At 32.6% G+C, this 18100-nt stretch overlaps 1 protein-coding gene across 1 annotated transcript; it reads right to left on the bottom strand.

The window, feature by feature from the left end:
- Nucleotides 1-39: 39 nt before the first annotated feature.
- On the bottom strand, nucleotides 40-5104 carry LOC124369624 (piggyBac transposable element-derived protein 3-like). Its single transcript, XM_046827676.1, has 2 exons — nucleotides 5042-5104; nucleotides 40-1101 (listed from the first exon to the last, which is right to left on the bottom strand). Exons 1-2 carry the CDS (start codon nucleotides 5102-5104, stop codon nucleotides 40-42), a joined length of 1125 nt encoding a protein of 374 aa, XP_046683632.1.
- Between the last annotated feature and the right edge of the window lie 12996 nt (nucleotides 5105-18100).

Raw genomic sequence — 18100 nt, 5'->3', positions numbered from 1 at the left:
TGGTTCAGCCTGAATCAAATACCCCAGGCGGGTACATACTCACCAAACTTTGTACCCAAACCGTATAGGTTTCCCGTGTATATGCTGTTTAGCACCATGTCGTCCAAAGTATGGAACCATTGATTCGTCGATGCTTATATTTGCATCGCCAGGGTAAGCTTGAAGCCATCGTTCATTCAACATATTCCACAAAGGACGTATTTTGGCAAATTTATCTGAGACATCTAAATTTGCATTATCACAGACATGAAAATATCGAAGAATCTCTTCAAACTTGTTTCTGCTCATAGCTTTTGACACAGTGTCATGATGAGTGTCCGGAGATAATTCCCAGTACATCCTCTTCCGTGGTACAATACAATATCCACTCAGAAACAATATTGCCATGAATATGCGCATTTCTTCTATTGAAACATTAAAAGATTCATTACCACTTTGCAAGGCATAAATATTAGTACTCTCAACAACATGTTCGATAATCTCATTAGTTAAAAGTTTTTCAAACATTTCTGTTGGAGTGAAATCTTTTTCGAGCCACGAAGGCCTTTCAAATTCCCTCTCAGGCTTATTAGGAATGTCAACATTATTCCATGTTCTTTGTTTATCTGTTTTTGTCTTTTTTCTTGCATTTGACTTGTGGGAACTCGGTTTTGTTTTAATTTTTCTTTTCAAACTTGGGAGCGACTGAGATGGAAGGTATTGTGATTGATTTATATTGTTCACTTGTAAAGATTGAGAAGTGCTTGGTTCTGTAGGTATGTATTGTCTTTGTAAAGAGTCTGATTGTACCGATTTAAATGTAGACACAGTTGCTTTCGGAATTACAGTTATAGGTAATGAAGACTCGCCGCTTAGATTGTTATCAACTATGTCTTGTTCTGTACATACATCTACTTGTACAATACCATCATTTGTGAACTGTTTTGCCTTTAACTCTGCGGCTCCACGCAGTTGATTTCCTGTGAAGTGAGTGAAGTCGGTGTCGCCATCGTCACCGCTATCCTCATCACTCAATAGAGGGTTTTCAGGCGGTTGAATAAAAACATCAGCCTCCAGAAAGTCGACTTCATCGAATAAGGCAGTGACTTCTTCACGTTTAACCTGTAAAGGAGCAAAAATATTACATATCAACCATAAATTTATATCATGCAAAACAATAGTCTTGAATTCAAAGAACTCAAAACACACTGATCAATCTTAGTTTTACGTATTAAAAAAAAATAAATGAATCACATTTTTACAGTTACATAGGCCTCTATTTTTACTACCCAGTGAATCATAATTTTACCAGTTTGATTCATGTTATATACCATTAAATAATAATAAAACACCACCAGCATATATGCCCAGTGCCAACATATGTTGGCAGATTGATGAAAAAATACCCCTACTCTCTTGTGCCCACTGCCAACAAAAGTGGGCAATTCACTTTAACTACAAATTATTCTTACAATTATTTGAATTTAAGGGCTAAACTATAAAAAAATATTAGTTTAAGTCTACGTAAAAGCAAACATAACATTATGATTTTATAAGATTGTATTTGAAATATTATAGTATTACTTACCAGTTGTTTTGATCCATTGAGGTTAGAATACACAACAAAACAGAGCTGTCATTTGTAAACAACTGCCAACTACAGTACACCAGGTGCTTTAGTGAGTGCAGAGTGGCCAACCAGACATATTCCAGCACCAAATTTCCCTCGATAAATTTTTAGTGTATTGTGACGTATTTTAAAATGCAGCGCCCACAAAAGTGGGCACTGGGCACTAATGGGTTAAAGTGTATCATGTACAAAACTATAACAGCCTACTATGTGGCTACAAATATTTTATCCAAGTACTATTGTGATGCCGGTATCATTAATACCTGAGAATAACACTCAATAACTTGTCTTGAATTTAGTATTGAAACTCGTCAGTGGGAAATTTCAACTCGAAAACGTATGTATAAATTAAAAAAGTTACAATAAAAAGATTTTAGTATGAACATTTTATTACAAATGCAACGATACCATTTTTAATAAAATCAGTTGATGAACTAGATACATGTTGCCCTTTTAATATCCAAAGTACTTGACAAATTATAAGATCACTTTCTGCTGCTAGATAAACAGTATTTTCTGTATTACACAGATTGTATAAACAGATAGTCGAGTATTTTACAATCGGTGTTCAAATTTCCTAAATCCTGTTTGGATGAACATTTTAAGTGTCAGTAGAGTTAGTTCCATTTATCTAAATTAGATTTTCCACTAGTTGTGTAAGGAACACAAATCTTTATTTTCAGCTTTATTTAAATAAAGCTGTTATATTGTAGACAGGTGTTTCAAATGGTTCTGTCTGTTGTTTAGTAACTCTTTTATAACAAAGCCGATTTTTTTTTATTAGAAATTACAAGTTTTCAACTAACATCTTCTTTTGTTGTTATTGAAAATACTTTTTTAATTTCCTTTTTATATATTTAACATTATTTGACAAATTTTGGTTTGGTAGCTTAACTAGAATTAGAGATAATATTTTTATAAGAAAATGGTAGCTAGCTGTAAAACGAGACATTTCTCGACCTATGTTTATATGAAAATTTTTAATGGTGAGTAATTTAAGCCACATAAGTATGATACACTCTTTTTTGAACATTATGAATATATACAACTATTAATTGAAAATTCACATAGAACATTTTTAATTCATTGGTTCATTATTAGATGTAAATTTTTTGTTTACTAATAATATAATTTATTTCTTATTTTCATTAAATTCTGATATCGTTCTTGTTTTGTAATACTACATATTACAATGACAATTAAACATTGATGATAAGTTAATAGGACAATAAAAATTTGCTTTTTACACCCAAAGATAATTTATTTCATGTGTTTTGTATAGTTTTTCATGTGTTAACGAGTAGTACTGATGTTTATACAATTTTGGGATCGTCGTGGATTAAAAGTTTTAAGGTTAAGTTTGTTTATTTTATTCTAATAATTATTATTGTTTATTTAATGTAAACTTGACCTATTCCCTCATTTAAAAATTTTCTGTTTACACTTGTTACGACACACCGTTACCTAGTAAGGTGGCATTTTAAGGGTTTATTGAATCCCATGTTGTTAACATGTACAATGATGAAGGTATTTTATATCTGCTTATAAAGTTTTTTATGTCCAGATGTGATATATAAAGTACTTTATATCTAACTGTAACGGTTGTACTGTAATTCTGGAATATTCAGCAACGTTTTATATACAGGCTGACTTTAAAACAGGCCACTTAACTGTAAGAAATAGTTTTAAACTGAAATAAAGCAAATAACTCCTACTAATCCTTAAATGTCCTTAAAAATGTGCCTATTTGACTGGTTTTGTTTCATACATTGCAATACGTTTCTCAGTAACTGTTAAAGTTAAAAGTTGAGAACTTTTAAAATGATTATAGTTTTAATTATTCTCTATGACAAATAATAATAATAATAATACATTTCTCCACATTTTATGCTAAAAAATGGTTTTATTATTAAAATTGCTACAATAGGTAATAAGATGTGACTTTTTAATCAGTTGCAGTGTAAATTATTAATTAATAATTTTTAAGTCCATTAATACACTTAAAAATGTTTGAAAATGATAGTAGTACCGCATTCATGTTAAAATAAAAAGTGATAGCAAGTCAGACATTATATTATGAAATAATAAATGATATAGGACATATTTTACATAAGGCAATCGCCATTAATAACACTTTTTAACTACGCAGGCAGCTATCAGAGAAGAAGGTTTCATATTACTTCGCCTTCTTTGAAGATATTTCAATTGACCATCACTGGGATATTTTATTTGCGAATAAAGTACGTGGAAGGAAATGGAACAGACACGAGATGCGGAAGCTGATTGGCTGAGAGTGTTCAGTGAACTGTGAAGTAATGTAGCAGACGTGTGCTCATTGGCTCTAGCAGCTTTAATTATGTTGTTTTTACCTCGGGTATAACACCTTTCACGACACAGCGGTCTATCAAATAAGGTAACAGTTACACTATATTGCAGCGTCCATAGTTAAGTTATACCCTAGCACTAATTTTAAATCTAAATTAATATTTAACATTTGTTTTTTATTCTTAACACTTGGTGTAACTGTATTGTACTTAATTGTACGAGTAATAGAAAATCTTACAAAATAAATTATTTTCAGTGAGGTTAATTCTTGATTTCTCGTGTTATCTGTTATATCAATGTCAATTATGCGTGTGTGGGCGCGCTTTTGTGTGTAAGTGAAAGCTTAATCAATTGTGCGATAAAAAGATTGATACAATTATACTTGTTTATGCTTGTGCATTATTATTGTTAATATTAAATGTATCTAATTCATATGTTTTTCGATGTATTGTTAATTATATTGCGATATATAAAGTTCTTTATTTATATCTTCTTTTTTAGTAAATGAGTTTTACCTTTATTATAATAAACTTATTATAGGTTTACTATAATGAAGGAACAGTTTAGCTGCCTTTTATGTGCAGTTAAATTAGTGATTTGTGGATTCTACTATTAAATCTCAGATGAAGGATTTCGTTCACATAAAACATACTACCATTTAAACCATACTTATAGTAACTATCGCTAATGCAACTACAATTTATAGCTATTTCATTGCAATTTCCAGGATATCTGAATGACTTATGTAACAGCCAGGACATTACGCATAGCTAAGGTCTTGATTCTTGGATATGACATATGGAATATTACAAATGGCAGAATCCTTCGAACTTGCCCTATAAGAGATTTTTTTAGTGTTTATGGGCAATATAGTATTACTGAGAATGCTCTCTACGAGAAACAGTCATCATTTGACTGATACATATGTTTCATTTTGACTTTGGATGATAGTTTTAACTTATTAGACCCACCACGACTCACTATAAGGAACTAAGAATACCAACGTCATCATCCTCATAAGTAAGAGTAAAAAAGACTTTGATTAAGTTTCCTAATATACCAGGAGTTCTTTAAATATAGAGTGCATTGAAGTATTTCAGAACGAACTTTGAACTTACGTTTAGGTAGCAGATTTCTGATGACAGACACACGCAGGTACTCCACATCCATTAAACAAGCACTTTTTGTTTTTGTGAGATATTGGTGTAAGTATGTTATTACAAAATCGTTACAGGAAAAAGATGACGGCAAAGTAAAAGAATTTTGGGACGGCGCAATTTGTCTATCCCGTGTTTTCAGAACACCATCTTAACAGAATATCCTTGTGATTTCACATGTTTTTTTTAAATTTACTCAGTTACGAGTGGAAGTGGATTTAAAAAGAAAATGGGGCTCTCGCTTGTCCGAAAACAAAATAGTACTTATAAGCTACTGAGAAACAGGTAGATGCATGATACAAGAGGTAAAAGAACAATAGGGTTGATATTGTAAGATTGGTTGGAACGTGTTCTTTTAGAGAAGTGCCTTTGTGATCTAATGTCTATGATGTACCTGTTCAAAATAAAATAAGAAAACTTGCAATGACTTTGATGTTTTTTTAGAGTATTCATCTTCTTTTATGAAAGGTGACAAGAAGAAAACTGAAAGTTATTAGTCCAATCTTGTCAAACTCTAATATTTAAAAATAGGTTTTGATTGTTGGGCTTTATCAGGATACATATGTGCACTTGTAGAAAGGGAACTGAAAACAAAACAAAATCAAAGCCTATATCCAACTTGCAAGCTCCATGAATGAATGAAGTAAGAATCCTCTTCTGACCTATAGGGCAACTCTTGAAGTGATGCTGAAAAAAAGAAATGGAATCGGCAAGAATTTATTCCTGGGTCGGTGGTGTTTTATTGCCATTTCAGCCCCAAAAATTAGTCCTCAATATGAACACACCAAAAGCTGTAAATCTTTGTCTTGTTGGAGATTTAGGACCTACTGAAACTCTAACCATACATGCAACATTAAGTTAATCATTCTCATCCTATCTAGGGCTAACAGGTTCGAGACGACTTACTAACTGCTAACTATGACCTGTAATATGCACAACCTTTTACGCAGTGTTCACGTAAAAGTTGGAGAATTTTTTGTTGCAGTATATTTTTGTCAAAATATTTTAACTTTCTTCTGAACCTATATTTTAAAATCTAAAAATTTTGAAAAATATTTTTTGAAGAGTTTTCATTAAAATGGCCACTTTAACAGTATTTTAGATACATTAAAAAGTTTTATTGAGAGAGAAAATGTTTTGTTGTTTTAAATGCATTTATTATCAATTGTTGTTACAACATTCCTTATTTTGGACTATTGATCATTAGCACAAGAATAATGTTTTATATATTGTGATTATGTTAATCATATACCTCATTGTCGTTATTCACGAGCATTACATAATTTTTAAATTATAGTTAAGTCCTACACCTAATGGCTGTTATTTTAACCTAGTTTCGTTAATCTGTAATAACGGAATTATGTGTTAATTTAGAATATTAATGAACTATACGTTACAAAACAAGACATATATTCGATAAATCAAAATTAACACACATTTAGCGATCTTTGGCGTTTATAGTTCAGAATTTGAAGAAAAATAAAATAAAAGGAATTTATATTCATTTTATATATTTAAACTATTAATGTTTTATCAAAGGGGTGCTCTGTATTAGAATTAAAGCGTTTATAGGTAATGAGTGTAATGAAAATTAAAGAAAACATTTAATGTCAGTTGACAAGAATATAAAATGTAAAAATAAGTTGTGAATAAATAATATTAATATAATAATGTAATGTGGTACACACCACTTGCCTATATAAATCCGCTTTATCTGGATTTAAACGTAGAAATAAATCCCTAGAAGTTTGTGATTAAATTACGAACTTTCTCTCAGAAACCTATACACAAACTCAAAGTTTTATTTACTATTCCAAACTGAGTTGTACGCTGGGCGAGTAGTAAATACTTGTGCTGGAGAGTGATTTATTCACTTATATTATTGAATAAAAAAGTTAAATATGAACAAACATTCAATAAACAGACTTTGGGTTTGTGGTAGCCTGTTTTTAAACAATGTTTCGTAAGATGTAGCCTTACTTATGGCTTTTATCTTATCTTTATGTAGAAATGCACAAAAATTTATATATTTATCGCCTATCACATTACGATTTGAGTAGCTTAATGACTCATTCAAAATATATGAACAAAAACTGCCTATTTATAAATGCTATCAATTTTATAGGTCCAAAATGAAGGTTAAAGGTTTTACCTTGTTTGAAATAGACATAATATGTAATATTATTACTTAACTAAATGTGCTGCAAAGTTTATAATTATGTACTTATTGGCTCTGAAAGTACAACTCACTATGTTGTACTGCATGCTAAGTACATGCAAAGATATTAATGGGTAGAACATATCAATGTGGTATAAACGATTTTTGTTTTGGAAAATGTTTTTCTTATTTCAGATTCATAAGCTTTTATAATAAGTTTGTTATAGAAGGTTTCATAATAAGTTAAAATCAGGACTAGACAATTATATTAAGTACAACTTAATAGATAATCCCTAAAAATAAAAGCGTTAAATAATTAAAGTTGTACATGTGATATTTCAACAGAGGTGGCATATTTTTTATTAGTTTATAAATTAATATTTACATTTTATTTGAATAAAACTCAAGAAAATAGCAAGTATTATACTGCTTTAGGGATATCAATTTTATAAAATATATAAAACTTGTCACTCGTTTGTGTCTAATCGTATTATATGTATATACTAATAAACTTTCACATTGATCGTTTTTGTGGGCCTAATTATAAGATTCGGTAGCAGCACCTTAAAGCTACACAAGACGGATTTTTGCGCAAAAGATTAGAAATACGTCACAATATAACATATTGTGTTCAGTAATCTTTCTCTTGAATCTCGCTTTTTAAATATTTTACTTAGGTTTAGATTTAAATCAACTCTATTTAACAAGAATACGAGAGTAATAGAACATACAGATTCATTTCAAATGTGTCTGTGTTAATGGTAATTTTTTATGGTTTATAACAAAGATATATTAAATGGCCCTAAACCTTATAATGGTACTGCCCTGACGTATAAGTTACGAATATTTCAATATAGCCATACAAGTTTAGTGCTTGGAAATTTTCCTATTAGCCAAGCAATGATAATTCCATAATTATTGGAAATCATCTTAATAATGAATATACTGGACAGCAGTAATACTCCAACAGCAAAAATACTGCAGACGCCAAAACAAGAAGTAGAATGAGACCATGAAAAAGATTATGAATGAAGAACAAATGGTGAACGAAGAAAAAACCATAGCAAACAATTATTAACTTTCAGTATTGATATTTATTTATATTAAATAGAAGGAAACCTCCTCACAATAAGGATGAAGTTTGTGCATGCTGCCAGAAACCTGCTGCGGTGTCTTAAGTGGCCTCCTAATGCTAAAACGAGAGTCAGATTCAGTCTAACAGTTTAACCTAAATTAGCGGAAATGTTAATTGTTTTACTGTCTACAAATATTGTACTGTGTATGTTGAACTGTGCAAACCTTTCACAATAATATGTATACTAGGTTACTATGCGCAATGTAGCTGTGGTATCCATGTTCCGAATATTGTTCTCCGTATAGTCACTGCATGTTTGTCACAATATGGCGACTACAATATTATCTAATGGCTACTATTCAATAATCCCATACCCTAGAAAACTAATAGGGCAATTTTTTAACCCTTTTTACAGAATAAAATAATTATAAAATGTAGGATTTTGCATGTTTGCATATCGTTAAAATTTAGTACAGACTTGGTTTTTATATATTAGATTTCAATTAAAAACATTTTACAAGTGTTATTTTTTATGTTTTGTGAAAGGTTATTACATTATAATAATATTAATGTCAAAGTTCATTTCTGAAGGCCTTTAGCGCATATTCTTCTGTTCAATTAACTATACTCCAACATGTCTTTATTGCCTGATGTGGCTGTCTGTTTGGTTTGTATGAAGGTAGTATTAGACACTGAGAAAGGGATTCAGTGTGAGAAGGAATTTGGTAGATGGTTTCACTCCCATTGCATGAATGTGACTGATACGGAGTATCGCAAGTTGGCCACTGATAATAAAGTTAAATGGTTTTGTAATAGGGTGGACTGTACCAAGCCAAACCAGCATCCGCTCAACCAAATGTTTTCTCGGTTTGATGTGGTCGCTTCGCAAATGGCACTTGTTTTGACCAAATTGGATAACTTAAAGGATGTTCCTGCGAACATTGGCGCCATTAAGGATGAACTTGCTTCAGTTAACGAAAAGTTAAACAATTTCGAGCCCCGCATTGCTGATATTGAGAAACGTGTGGAGACACTTGAGGACCATTTGAAGGATTTACAGACTGGCAATGAGTCCCGGGTCGGGATTGAGTCTGTGTTGGAGGAGATGTCTGATAGATCTCGTCGGTCTAGAAACATTATCATACATGATTTACCTGAAAGCAGTAGTAAAACGTTGGCTGTAAGAGTTGAGCACGACAATCAGCTTATTGCCGTCTTGATAAGCAAATTTTGTGCTAGCAAGGATATGACTTTTAAGTCTTTCAGTATAGGAAAACCATCTGCTGTAAAGCCCAGACCTTTGAAAGTAGCATTAAATAGTTGCAATGATGTCACCGACTTTTCCAAACACTTTGATCAATCTTCATTAGACGGCCTGGATTCTCGTCTCTCTGGAATTAGTTTCTCCCGGGACAGAACCCCTCAGGAAAGAAAGCATCTCTCTAATCTTAGGGCTACATGCATCTATGATATACTGGTTTTCACAGAGACAAACTTAAATTCTGATATTCATAGCTCCGAATTGGGTCTTGATGATTTTAATGTGTATCGTCACGACAGATCTCATACTAGTTATAAAGAAAGTGGAGGTGGGGTTCTAGTGGCCACTAGGACATATCTGGGATCTAATGTTATACATACTTCTGTAGAAGATATTGAATGCATCTTTTTGTCTGTTAAGGCCAATAAGTTAGATTTACCTATACTGATTGGAGGAGTCTATATTCCACCACAACAGCCCGCTGTCACCTACACCCGCTACTGCAATGCAGTCGATGAAGTTTTCTCAGATGGTACTACTTTTTGCCACAGTTTGTTGCTGGGGTCTTCAACTTGCCGGATGGGGATTGGGCTCGAATTGATCCTCTCGCTTCTAATGGAGCTGCTTCCTATATTATTGAAATGGCAGCCACTTATAGTTTAACCCAGATAAATGCTGTGCTCAATCTGCGCGGGGTGTTGTTGGATCTCATATTTGGCTCTGACCCCTCTGTTTTGGTTACTGCTGCCCTTGATCATCTATTGCCTATTGAACCTGCTCACCCGGCTATTTGTTGTGAAATACCTTCTCCCCAAATGATTGTCGATGACCAACTTGTAGTCTACAATTTTATTAAATTTAATGTGGGTGAAATTGCTCGAAGATTGCATTATTTACTTGGAACTGTTCAATATGACCTGCCTGATGTTTCTGATTTCTTCAATGATCTGTTGGACAAGATTCGGAGTATTGTGATCGAAAACACACCTACTAGGAAGGTTGGCAAATCAAGGTTTCCCATTTGGTTCACGGCCGAGTTGAAGAGGATGACAATTCTTAAGAAGACTGCTCACAAGCGATACAAGGTCACTAATCGACTTTCAGATTACGAGGAATTTAGGCATGTCCGCGCTCTCTGCAGGGACCTCAGCTCTGAATGTTATAGGGGTTATATTGCACATGTAAATGGTTCAATTCCCAGGAACATTAAGTCCTTTTGGAGCTTTGTCAATGGAACTTTGGGAAGTCATCGGACATCATCTGACTCATATACCCTTGGAGATCGTATGGCTTCAACTCCAATTACGGTTTGTGATCTTTTTGCCGACCATTTTTCTTCCGTATACTCTGCTTCAAATGTGACTGTGCCACCATATAGTTTTGATCTACATACAAATTTATCTTCTTGTGTGTTTGAAGTTGATGAAGTTAAACGAAAGCTTGATTTACTGGATCCCTACAAGGGTACTGGCCCTGATGATATACCTCCTCTAATTCTCAAGAGATGCAGTGATATTCTTGCTCCCCAGCTAACCGTTATCTTTAATAAGTTTCTACTCGAAGGTGCTTTTCCGGATAGACTCAAGTCCAGCTTTGTGGTTCCTATACACAAGTCCTCAAATATTGAGGATGTCCGAAACTACCGCCCAGTTGTCATACAGCCTGCACTTGGGAAGCTGTTTGAATCACTTGTACTGGATCGCATTGGATTTTCCTTTCGCCACATTCTTACATCTGCGCAGCATGGTTTTGCAGCCGGAAGATCAACTACTACTAACCTTGCATTGTATGAAAGTTTTATCATCGCAGCTTTTGGAGATGGAATGCAGGTTGACACCGGTTATATTGACTTCTCCAAGGCGTTCGACACTGTGAGTCATCCGCATCTTCTCGGCAAACTTAACGCTTATGGTATCACTGGCAATCTTCTACAATGGTTTCAATCATACCTGGCAGACCGTAGTCTTTCTGTAAAGTTTTTGGGTGCCACTTCTCGGCCTTTTTATGCTACATCGGGGGTGCCTCAGGGATCCCATTTGGGCCCATTCTTGTTTACTGTATTTCTCAATGACTTGGTGGATGTTATCAACGTAAGATGCTTACTTTTCGCTGATGATATTAAGGTTTTTTGTCCTATTTCATCCATTGAGGATTGCCATCTGTTACAACGTAACTTTAAGAGAATCGAAGAGTGGTGCCTACTCAACGGAATGAGACTGAATGCCGAGAAGTGTGCTATTGTAACATTTCACAGGAACTCCAAGCCTTTGATGTTTGATTACTGTCTAAGCAACACTACACTTTGCCGTAAGTCTTACATTAGAGACCTTGGAATTGGGTTGTCTTCGGACCTAAGCCCTGAATTACACATAGACATAATCACCAGGAAGGCTGCTAAGATGTTGGGGTTTATCATAAGGACTTCTAGAAGCGGTCTTAGTGTTGAGGCGATGAAGATAGCATATACAGCGCTAGTTAGATCTGTGTTGGAGTACGGCTGTGTTGTGTGGTGTCCCTACCAACTTGGACATATTCAGCGACTCCAGAGCATACAAGATCGCTTTGTTAGGATAATTGGTACCAAGCTGGGATACAACTACAGTGAAGTTCCCTTGGAGTTTGTAGCGGATCAATTGGGGCTGGCTCCATTATATGCGAGAAGGAGACTGCATGACCTGGTGTTTCTACAGAAGATCCTCACTGGAGATGTCGATTGCTCAGAGTTACTCCACCTCATCAATCTCAGAGTACCTGGTAGAACTCGGTCTCTGGACATCTTCTGTGTACAGCATTGCTCCACCAACTATGAATTTTACAGTGTCATCCCCAGATTACACCGGCTTGGTAACCTAATCTGCCATCACCACGACTTTTTTTGCAATAGTGTGTCATCGCTGAAAAGGATATTTTTCTTATTGGGCTACACTATGTAAGCATTATCTGATACTGGATAAGTTAGAGCATTGTTATACCAGTTCGTTTTTATAGCTCTTTTGTATTTTATTGTTGAATTGTACTAGTTACTGTATTTGTTGATTATTGCCCTACTATATTTCGTAAATAGTTATTGCACCTTGCCGATATTGCAGTTATTTTCAATGTGTTTTTCTATGTAGATATTATTGTTATTTATTACTTAATATATTTATTTTGTATATAAACTGTATATTTTAGATATTAATGGCATGTACTGGTTGCATGTTTTTGGTTGTTGTATTAATTTGTTTTATGGTATATGAATCTATACAGACTGCTCGTGTATGAACTAGTCATAATGAATCAAATGTATTGCATGTCTGTCAGTTGTTTATTTATGCCTAGTATCTTATTGTGTTTAGCATATTGTATTTGGCATATTGTATTGTTTGCATGTAGCCTACATAATTTTCTTGGCTTCTCTCCCGTTGCATGAGTATGATTCACTTAAGATGAAGTTTTGTTTTGTTTTGATTGTATATATTGCCATCTTGTGGAACATGATCTATTATTATATTACTTGTAAAAATGGTGACAACCGTGTATAAATAAATAAATATTAACAGTTTAAAAGTATTAATGGGTGCCACTTTCAAAAGATAATACCATAAAAATTCGTTTCTAAAACTTCAGTCAAATATACTAATTGACTTATCACGAAAAATTCTAAATATTTTTACACAAGACTTTCTCCTTGGCTGATCCTATGTAAACGGTTGTTAAAAGATCACAGTCTAATGTTGTAAATAATTAGGTACTTCAATATATCTTATGAAAATTGTTACTAGAATTAGAGTCGTTACAACACTAGAAATACTTTTGGGGCCCCACTTGCGTTCTATAGATACACTAATGTTTGAAAAATATTGTAATCTTGTAAATTTAGTTAATTGTAAAGTTTCATAAAATGCTCAATAAGTCATTAATGATTATTTAGTCTGTCTTATTGTTTTATTTGCCAAATGCTACGCCGTTGGGCATTTTCTCTATCTAAACAATAGGTCAGCAGGTACTCCTCGAATTAATACGCCAAACAGGTGAGTGTGTAATAATTTTTATACAATTATGCATTCTTGGGGGTGTAGCGAATAAGTTGATTCACAATTTTCTACCAAAATTATGTTTGTATATTTAAAACATGCGTTCTTGTAAGTTTTGTGATGTTTGTAAATGTCATCTTCTTTATTGTCAGGAATCATTACCCAATTAGATAAGTAAGTTCTCCCCAGGCATCCAATGTTTAAGGTGCTTTAAAATAGGTTTTTGCAATCAAGTAGGCATCTATTTCAACGCGTACTGTTGTATGTTTATCTAATTTTACAAATGTGGTTAATTTTCCAATAGACCATAATCGTATGTTTGGGCAAGGGTGGACGTTTGTTATGTTAGCCGTAAGTTAAATTTTTGTACAATTGCATAATAAGACAAAATTGCATTTTGGGCCTATTATATCACGTTTTATTTTCAAAATACTAAGCCGTTGGGGGATTTATATATATATATATATATATATATATATATATATATAATATATATATATATATATATATATATATAAGTAGATATGAATATGGGGTTCCTAGACCACTTTTGGGACAGACAGAAAATCAAGGGAAAATACTTTTAAAGGACAATAAACGAATCTGTAAAATCAAACAGTAACTCACGAATGAAAAATTAACTGAATCCGTTCCAAAAGCGACCCAGAATCCCCTACTGACCAAAAATGAAAAAATCACGAATGAAACCCGAATCTATAGCCGTTTGCTTCTACTTTCTTGAGCTGTTTTAATGTACAATATATTGGAAATGTTGTCAAATCTGCTACGAATAAACGAAAATTCTGTAGTAAATATATTAAAATCTTAATGAAAAATCTTGGAAAAGTTAAAGAAAAAATTATTGAAAAAATAGTATAAAGAATTTAAATTACCTCATACAAACCAATATAGTAATTAAAGTACTATTTTGTCCTATAAATATACTATTTTTTCAATAATTTTAAGTCTTAGTTTACAGATTTTTCTATAATAAATAGAAGAATCTATCGCTGTTTCACCAGAAATTGTGCTGATTTCTGTCAAATTCAAGTAAAAATCATTACTTTATCAAATTCATAGTTAAGAAATTTTCCCTATTTAAATTGAGAGGAAAAAGGTATCATGACCCTACTGCAAAAAAGACATTTTTGACCACCATTATGATAGACATTATAATTCTAAAATTCATCTGAAAAATAAAGATATTTATGAAAAAGAACTAAATTATTTGAGGACTTGGGCTAGAGAAAATCAAATTGATGATCACCAAAACATGTATAATATAGAAAAATTAAGGGAATTAAAGAGAAATTTCAAAGTTGAAAAGAAAAATTTAGATCTATTTAAAGATGAAAAAATTCAATCAATCGCTGAAAAATTGTCCATAGAAACAAACGATAAAACTAAGTCTGAAATGATCGAAGAAATTGACAAAACTCTTAACGAAAAACATAAAAATGTCATTGATGTAGAGGTTTTATCCTCAATTCACGGTCTTTTCAAGCAATACATTTTAACGAATTTAAACGATAAGTTCATGTCAATTTACAAATATCTATCAATTATGAGGCCTGAAATTAAAAGTTTAATCGAAAAATTTCAAGAAAATGTTAAAAATATGAAGGGCTATCTCTCTTTAGAATGTGAATACGAACGAACTTTAGTTAACGGTGAACCACAAATATGTCCAATGTACTTTACTATAAAATCCGATGAAGTCTTTGACGTAAACGATTTTATCACTAAACAATTTAATAAATTAACGCATCGTGAACAATCTAATCATCCAAATCGAGGTTCTGGATGGACATTAAAACGCTGTAAACAACTGATTTTGAGCCTTAATAAACACGAAATAATGAACGCAGGATCATATATCGATTTACCAAAGAAAATCAAAGATAAAAAAGCTTGTATAAATATCAAAAATAAAGATGATTATTGCTTTATTTATTCTATCCGATGTGCTATTGAAAAACCCGAGACTCATGTCGACAGAGCAAAACAATATGAAAAATTTGTAAATGACGAGATATTTTCAGGTTTCGAGTATCCAATGTCCTTAAAAGATATACAATTATTTGAAAAACGAAGTCACAATTCCAAGTACAAATATCCAAAAATGTCTATAAATATCTACAGTTATGATGAGAAACTCAATATTGTTCCGTTACAAATTTCTGAAAAATATGATGCCGAGTTAGAAATTGATTTATTGTATGTTAAACAAGAAGACAAATCTCATTATGTTTTGATAACCGATTTAAATAAACTCGTGAGTTCTCAGTTATCCAAGCATAAGGAAAGAAAATTTCTTTGTAGAAGATGTTTAAAGCCATTTCTACAAATCTGGAGATTTAACAGATCATTTAGAAATTTGCAAACAACATGAAGTTTGTAAACCAATTATGCCCTTTCCAGGTCAAACAACATCATTTACTAATTATCAAAAGAAGTTTAGCCATCCGTACGTTATTTATATGGATTTTGAGAGCATATTAGAAAAAATTCCGACATGCAAGAACAATCCACAAAGATCGACTACAACCAAGATTCAGAAGCACATTCCTTATGGTTTTACTCTATATTTAGTGTCTAATGTGACCAATCGCATGTATAAACCGATATGTTATCGAGCCAAAAATGAAGACGATTTGCCTAATGTTCCTGCAAAATTGTTTGAAGAACTCAATAAAATATCAAAATACATAGCTACAAAATATAATTCTAAGAACAAAAAAACCTATGAAATTGACTGAAGAAGAAGAATTAGCGTACCAAAATGCAAACGTTTGTCATATCTGTGAATGGTCTGCTTATGATGTTGGGTCAGTTCAGTATGGTTTTACTCCTGATAGTTGGAAAGATAAGAGTTATAATAAAGTGAGAGATCATTGTCATTTAACCGGCAAGTTTCGAGGCGCAGCTCATGCATGTTGCAATCTGAATTTGAAATTTCCACAAAACATTCCAGTTTTCTGTCACAATATGAGTAACTATGACACACATTTGTACATAAAAGAATTAGCTAAGAAATATGGAAACGTTGATTTGATCGCAAACTCAGAAGAAAAATATATAAATTACTCTGTAAATTCTGGATACGGGTATGAGTTTGATGGTGACAAACCTAGAAAGTTCATAAAATTCTCTTTCGTAGACACATTTAGATTCATGGCCTCGTCTATAGAAAAGTTAGCTAAAAACCTCAAGAAAGAAGACTTCAAACATACAAATCATTTTATACAAGATGGTCTGAACGCAATTCTAGAAAGACAACCAAATGACGAAGAAGAAATCTTTAAAATTCTATCTGGAAAAGGAATATTTCCCTATGAATTTATCGATAGTATTGAAAAACTTGATTACACAGAAGAGCTAAAAATTCAAGATTTCTATTCACTTTTAACAGATGAGAGCATATCTGAGAAAGATTTTCAACATTATTTAGCTGTTTGGAATAAATTAAAAGAGAGAAAAATCTAGGAAATTACTCTGATCTCTATAACATCCAAGATGTTTTATTGCTTGCCGATATATTCGAAAATTTCAGAAACATTTGCCTAAATTGCTATAAACTCGATCCGGCACACTATCTAACAGCTCCCAGTCTCGCATGGGACGCAATGTTAAAATTAACGAAAATAGAATTACAATTGATTAGTGATTATAACATGTATTTGATGATTGAAAAAGGTATTCGCGGAGGCATTTCTCAATGTATTAAACGATATGTTAAAGCAAATAACAAATATTTGAAAGATTTTGATAAGACAAAGCCCGAAAACTATCTGTTGTACGTCGATGCAAACAACCTTTATGGGTATGGCCTCATGCAAACTTTACCATATAACGAAATCAAGTGGATGAACCCGAAAACATATACAACAGCAGAATGGCAAGAAACAATTTTGGAACTCACTGGCGACGAAGATTATGGCTATATTCTTGAAGTCGATCTAGAATATCCAACAAATTTACACGAACATCACAAGGATTTACCTCTTGCTCCAGAACATTTTAAAAACAAACTTTGCACAACTCTACTGGATAAAACTGAATACGTTGTTCATTCGAGAAATTTGAAGTTCTATTTGGAACAAGGTATGATTTTGAAACATGTGAATAGAGTTATCGCATTCGATCAGAAGCCTTTTATGAAAGATTACATTGATTTTAACACAAACATGAGAACCAAAGCTACAAGTGACTTTGAGAAGGACTTTTACAAGTTAATGAACAACTCAGTTTTTGGAAAATCTATGGAAAATGTGAGAAACAGATGTGATATTAGACTAGGAAATGAAGAATTTTCAATGAAACAAGCTAAGAAAACAAATTTCAAATGCTTTAGTATCTATGACGACAACTGTATAGCGAGTCACATGTATAAACAGAAAGTAAAATTTAACAAGCCGATCTACATAGGATTTTCAGTTCTCGACCTCTCAAAATTGCTAATGTACGAGTTTTATTACAACAAATTAAAGAACTATGAT

The sequence above is a fragment of the Homalodisca vitripennis genome, chromosome X (assembly GCF_021130785.1).
Source record: "Homalodisca vitripennis isolate AUS2020 chromosome X, UT_GWSS_2.1, whole genome shotgun sequence".
Lineage (NCBI taxonomy): Eukaryota > Metazoa > Arthropoda > Insecta > Hemiptera > Cicadellidae > Homalodisca > Homalodisca vitripennis.
The sequence above is the reverse complement of the archived record's forward strand: the minus strand, read 5'-3'. Positions and strand labels throughout refer to the sequence as shown.

Excerpts from the sequence above, each read along its gene's own strand:
- LOC124369624 (XM_046827676.1), bottom strand. The coding sequence starts at position 5,104 with ATGGATGTGGAGTACCTGCGTGTGTCTGTCATCAGAAATCTGCTACCT. Across the intron at positions 1,102-5,041 it reads TACCTAAACGTAAGTTCAAA|GTTAAACGTGAAGAAGTCAC; the intron begins GTTCGTTCTGAA and ends GCTCCTTTACAG.